This window comes from Lipotes vexillifer, unplaced genomic scaffold (genome assembly GCF_000442215.2).
Source record: "Lipotes vexillifer unplaced genomic scaffold, Lipotes_vexillifer_v1.1 scaffold982, whole genome shotgun sequence".
In the NCBI taxonomy this organism is placed as follows: domain Eukaryota; kingdom Metazoa; phylum Chordata; class Mammalia; order Artiodactyla; family Lipotidae; genus Lipotes; species Lipotes vexillifer.
This window is the reverse complement of record NW_006789467.1, coordinates 2,102,778-2,109,303: the sequence shown is the minus strand read 5'-3', so window position 1 is coordinate 2,109,303 and position 6,526 is coordinate 2,102,778. Positions and strand designations below refer to the sequence as shown.

Here is a 6,526-nt window from a genome sequence, read left to right as displayed (position 1 = left end):
GCAGGCTTCCCTGCCGATGGGGAGGTCTGGTCCATGCCTGATGCAGATGCATCCTCAGAGTGTGACGTTTTTGCCTGCGGTCGTGGGCGCTTTGCCCTCCAGTCAGTACGGACGTGTTGGAAAATAATGGGCCTAAACGTGTTTGTTTTCACACTTGGGATCGTGACATTGCTTCCCGATGACGGAAACCGCAGCGTCTCCCTGGACGCCGATGATTCCCGCGACGCGCAGACGGCTGCCTGGATCTGGAAACCTGCAGAACAGCCAGGCGTCACGGCTCAGTCACTCTCTTGTCCTTGTGGTCCAGGGGCCCGTGGTTCCTACACGTGGGGTTGCCTTTCTTCTCCCCTATCCAGAACACCGTCATTGGGGAGCACGCCGTCGGACCGTGGAAGGCTTTGGGTCTGTGAGGAGATGAAGCACTCAGCTCCAGGTGGCCAGAGTTTTCATTTTAAGATCATGTGGTGGGACTTCCCTGGCGGTCCAGCAGTTAAGATTATTCACTTCCACTTCAGCGGATGCGGATTCGATCCCTGGTCAGGGAACTAAGATCCCACGTGTCACACAGTGTGGCCAAAAAAAAAAAAAAAGATCGTGTGGCTTCACAGCCTCCCCAAAGGACCAGCCAGCCTCCTGCTTCCTAAATGCCCCCATGTAGAGGCGCTCCGGGTGGAGGGACAGTTTAGCCACTGCCCTTGGGGAGCTTTGCCTTCAGGATGGGGAGAGAAACTCATGTCGATCAGAGTTACTGATGAGGGTTCTCAAAAACAGTGTGTCAACACAGGCAAGTCAAATCATTACAGTTTAAAACTGAGCATGTGTGTGAGACTCAGCCTGGGAGTATCTTGCTGGTGGAGAGAGAGGGATTCAGGCAGGGAAGGCTTCCTAGAAGGGGCCTATTCGAAGTTGGGCTTCAAAGGGGATGAGCTAATTTGAATGGAAAGTATGCCTTTGACGTCATCAGGACACGTGGAGCCCAGCCCTCACCTGGAGCCCGGATCTGGGGAGCTCTCAGTGCTGGGTGCTTCTTGGGTTTTTTGCTGAGCAACATACATCAAAAAGGGCACCAAGAGAGGCCGGTAATATTTGTAAAATCCCATTAAAATCAGAATCTAAAAATTGTATATGGTCTATAGCTCTCGACAGCCCGGAACGTTCAGAAGTCATGAGCTGTTCCTCCTCCTTCAGTGGAGTCGTGACCTCGGCACTAGGTAGGGAATTCCTGATACCATCAACAAGGATGCCTTCTGAGACGTTAAAGAGATTTACAAGCACGGGATGTGAGTTACAGTCAGTGGAAAGTTTGGTGTTTTTTCAGTAAAAAAGCGTATTCCTCTGTCCTCCTGTTGAAACTCCCGCTGAGGTCCTCAGATTCAGGTGATAGGATGGACTGTCTTTATGTTGGTGTCTGAAACGAAATACTGATGTGAGGGGGAAATTCTGGGCTGGGGCTCCTCAGTCCCGTCAGTTTCAGGCGAGGTCCCCACTGCAGGGCCAGCTGGCAGCAGAGTCCCCATGGCTGGGGGCTTCCACTGTCCAGGGGCTGGAAGGTCCTGGCCGGGCACACTCTCTGCGTCTGTCTCCCCTCTGGCCTCCCCACAGTGTCCGTGACGGTGTTCTAATGAGAGAATTAGGATCAAGATGCTTCATCACTAATGTCCTGCTGCCACCAAAACCAACAAAAGTCATTTTCATGCACCAGAAACCACCTCTCCCTGTAATGGTCCATGTCATACCATATGCAATTTCAGAGTGTTTTCCGACAATTTTTCAACTATTTATTCTTTGTTCAATTTCTGCTTAGAAAACACTAGCAGTTTCATTAGGATCAGGATAAAGAGTCTTGGGGGGCGGGGGGAATTCTGTATAAAACCTGAGGTTTAGAAATGCCTTTTCCTTAGACCTTACTGGTAATCAAAGAATACAGATTAAAACAAAATATTATTTTTAGCCTGTCACATTTGGCAGAGACTTTTGAAAATCGTAACATTCTATGCAAGTAAAGGTGGGAGAAAATGGGCACTTAAACACTGTTGCTGGAACTGAAAACTGTGTTAACATTTACAAAGCTGTTTGGCAGTGCATACCAAAAACCATGAAAAAATGTTTGTATCTTAATGTCTGGAGTAATGGTAGCCTAAAAACCATTGGCTTACAGACCGTTTTCCTCCCCCAGAATGAACCCAAAGGACTTTAAAATAAGGACAAAGGCCTCATTAGCACCAAAGTAGGAGCTTCCTGCTGCTGACCGGGGCTAAAGTAAAGGAAGCCAGGAGCCACTGGACAGCTCCCCTCTCAGCAGGACGGAGAGCAGCGTTAAAGTTTCCGCTCAGTCCATCCCCATTAATTACCTTTGATATGGAGGAGGGGGGCCGGCGGCTTGGGCAAGACGACCACAGGTCAACGGCTTTCCAAGGCCCCGACCACAGACCAGAAGAAAAGTTTTTTGCCGTGTTCTAGTGTTTCCCGTGACCTGGTACCTAGTACAGAGAGTTTGCCTCAGTATCCAGAGGACCCCTTAATCTTCAGGCACCAGACGTGCCGGAAAGGACGGAAAGGGGCAGTGGGGAAATGTATAAAATTCTGTAGAAAATCTAAATGCATAAAATTACAAAATTCTGCTGAGCAACAGAAAATGTGAATACATAGGGAAACATTCGTCTCTCAATTATACTTACTTTACCAATTAAAGTTTCATATAATCTGAATGACTTCAAATGAATTACGGGCGGAGGCATGACCAAATGGTTCTTAAGTTCATCCAGATGAGGAAGCATCAGAGAACGGCCAGAAAGGGTCTCAAAAAAGGAGCAACAAACGAGGGCTAAGTGATGTGGAGCCTCTAAAGTTCTAGGGGAAATTATTTTCAACCTAGAGTTCTCTATCCAGCCAGATTATTAACCAAGTGAGATGGTAGAAAAGAGAAAAGTTCGTATATGAATGCATCCAGAAAATGTATCTCTCCCACAGCCTTTCTTTAAGAGGGAAACTAAGAATGTGCTCCAGTAGAATAGGGTTCTCAGGGGAATTCCCTGGCGGTCCAGTGGTTAGGACTCTGAGCTTTCACTGCGGAGGGTGTGGGTTCAACCCCTGCTCGGAGAACTAATATCCCGCAAGCTTTAGGGCGCAGCCATAAATAGATAGATAGATAGATTAAAAATTTTAAAGAAAGAACAGGGGTATTATGCAAAAACTGACATGAGGTTTGTGGACAAAAAGTTTTGCCTGCCATATCAGTAAACAAAGGATGTGGCGGCCATCAAGCCCTCAGCCACTGCCCCCGCCCCGACCGCGAGGATCCAGGATGGAGGAAAAAAGCAGGATATGGGCCCTAGATAGTTAAGGTGCATTTCAGAGAAATGATTTCAGTGAGCCCAGACTCTTGCATCTTCCCATGCGTAGAAAAGTGCTAAACTCACTAGCTTGAGAAGTTTGTTTTTTTCTTTAATTAGCAGAAATCTTTTGATATTCAACTACCTGGTTTGTTTCTGCAAAACTCCTATGTATTCTGGCTTCTCCCTGACCTATTCGGAACAATCCCTTCAGAGCTATCTGAGAGCCTGTCTCCCAGGCTTAAGTCCTCAGTATGTCTACCAAATAAAACACAATTCTCCACTTTTAGGTTGTGCTTTTTTTTTTTTTGGTCAGTCGACAGGTTCTGGGGGACTCCAGGGCTGAAGGGTTTCTTAGAATAATGATACGATTAAGAGCTTGGGGGGTCTAATAAAGGGGGGCAATGAGAGAACAGAACATTAGAACAGAAAGTCAGTTTGGTACAAAGAGAATATCATGGATTGTAAGCCGTAGTCAGAAAGATAAGAAACCGGAAGATGAGAGGAGGCACAGTTCTTCCAGCAAGAACAATCCCCATAAGCAGAACTGAAAACAAACGGCCTTGAAGACAGTCGAGGTCCAGGTCTGGAGCACACTGAAATGTGGTGTGGTTTTGAGCCGTTGGTCGAGTTACAAAGAAGAAAATCATTTGGAAAAAGTGTTTTGAGGGGCACAGCATCACGACTGTGGAAGTGGGGAGAGGAATCTGATCTCAGCTGCTGTGTAAACACCGCTTACTGTGTTCAGCCTTAGAGTCGTTCTGTTAAGAGGGTGCTGAACACGTAAGTGTGGTTGAAGAAAAGGAAGCAAATGCTATCAGCTTTAACAGTTTAAAACTTGACAAGGTGGATGAAAGGCAAGGGAACGTCTTCCTTGTCATACAAAGTGGAGTCGGGAACTGCTGTCTGTAATTGATGGGACGAGAAATGGAGGTTTAAGGAAAATGGTTAAAGTCACAGACACAACTAACACAGGCACAAACACGAGCTATGTGAGTATAATGCAGGGAGGAGAGAGGTACCTAAGTCCTCGTTTATCTTGGGAAGAAGTTAGAAGGCAATGCCTCTATTTCGGAAATCAAGCAGCGGTGGTGTGCGCAGTTAACAGAGATACAGAGGAGATCACCAGAATTAAAGAGAGAAACAAAAAGTTCTTCTCAAGAGGACCAGGGTTGAGGGAAGCAACAGGTTTTCATATGACTATATTTAACGACGTGCACATATTCCTTTGGTAATTGTTTTGGTATAACACCATGATTAAACAACTTGATACCCAACATAATGTGTATGTCATAAATCTTGACAAAGCAAAAAAATAAATAAATAACCAAATTAACAAAAATGTATCTCTGATGGTCAGGAATCAATCAATAATGTAATTTTTAGTGACAACGGTAACCTGTTAATCTTTTTTTCCCCATAAACTAAGATCATTGGTTGCATATTTGACTTGAAAACTTAAGTGTTTTATAAACAGTAGGTAATCTTTATAGGAATGTCAGTTGGTGTTTTTTCCTAGCAAAAACTATATATTTTTAGTTGATAATTTCATTGTCTTTGTCTTTTTAACCTAGAAAAGAAATCTCTTGTTGGCATTTGAAGCAGCTGAAAGTGTAGGCATCAAACCCAGCCTGGTAAGTATCCTCCTTCGTGTCCTTGTGATACTTTGTTCTAATCATATGAGGAAGAACTTTATACCATCCACTAAATAATTTTTACAGAGCAGTGAAATCCATCTGCTGAAGATATGTTACTCATGATTCCTAATGAAAATTATCCAGTTGGTCTGACCACATGTGATTTAGAGTGTTTTCAGTGAAGATTTCACTGTGGATAAATTTCAGTTCCAGACTGAACTATCATTAAAACCCTCTGTTCAAGGCACCTAGAAATCTGAATAAAATGTAATTTTAAAAATATCAGTACATAGCTATGATCTCTGAAGAAAGACCGGGAAATAACCAGATGCTGGAAATTAAAAGAGGAGTGAAGACCAGAGCCCTGAGGCATGTGCTGGGGACTCTGGCCACCCAGATTTGGGGCTGGGGTTGGGGCTGGGGTGGTGGAGGGAGCTCGTAATGAGCGGGCATCTGATGGGTATAGGCTGTGGTTCTTGCCCACGCAGGGGCAAGAGACAAGGCCCTGAGCTCCTGTAAACAGTGCATTAGTCCTGAGACCCCTGCACAAAACCAAGGCTCACAAATGCTACTCTTAGTGACGGGGAAATAAAAATCTCTACCTTCCAGTCCAGGGAGGTGACAAGGAAGCTTGGTCTCCTCCTGGGATTTTTTGGTGGCCAAAAAAGGAAAATCTCATGTAAGGAAAGAAAACTGGGCCAGACGAGGTTTGGAGTCCAAATTTATAATATCTACTGCAAGCATTCCCCAGTTTATACTGTCTCTGCTGTAGGAGACTCCTGGGCCGGTAGCACAGAGGCTGCTAAAAATACACTCACAATCCAGAATTACAAAACGCTCAAGAAAATCATCTACTTGACAACAAGGACATACTGTATAGCACAGGGAACTCTACTGAAGATGCTGCGATAACCTACGTGAGAAAAGAATCTGAAAAATAATATATGTATATGTGTAACTGAATCACTTTGCTGTACACCTGAAAGTAACACAACACTGTAAATCAGCTGTGCTCCAATAAAATTTTAAAAAAGAAAAGAAATCGATCTACTTGAGCTAGTCAGCAGGCACCACCAACAAGAGGATCATCTACCAGAACTTGAGATAATAAAACAGGAAGAAAGAGACCTCAAAAGACTATGTTTAAACATATTAAAATCATAAGGAAAGAACACAGTACTATAAAAAAAAAAAAAAGACTTGGAGAAGAATCAAGTAAAACTTGTAGAAATTAAAATTTGGAATTAAAAATACCAGTTACCAGTTGGGCTGAAAACTGATTGGATACAGCAGAAGAGAGAACTACTGAATTGGAAACTAGATCTAAGGAAATTACCCAGAACATAAAACAGAGACATTTAAAAATGGAAAATGTAGTAGAGGGGTTTTATTCGTTAATAGGTTTTTCAACTTCAAGAAATGGAAAACCCAACTAACAGTTGCTTCAACCATAAAGATATATATGTGTGTGTGTGTATATATACATGTATATATATGTGTGAGTGTGTGTGTGTGTGTGTGTGTGTGTGTGTGTATATATATATATATATATATATT

The 6,526-nt window shown here is 43.7% G+C and overlaps 1 protein-coding gene across 3 annotated transcripts in view; it reads left to right on the top strand.

Moving 5' to 3' along the window:
- The window catches only part of SPECC1 (sperm antigen with calponin homology and coiled-coil domains 1), a 186,744-nt gene that overhangs the window by 173,256 nt on the left and 6,962 nt on the right, over nucleotides 1–6,526 (top strand). For all 3 annotated transcript variants that reach the window (XM_007462667.1, XM_007462666.1, XM_007462665.1), the window contains one exon: nucleotides 4,907–4,966. In XM_007462667.1, coding sequence (XP_007462729.1) covers nucleotides 4,907–4,966 — 60 coding nt within the window. The remainder of the gene's footprint in view (nucleotides 1–4,906; nucleotides 4,967–6,526) is intronic.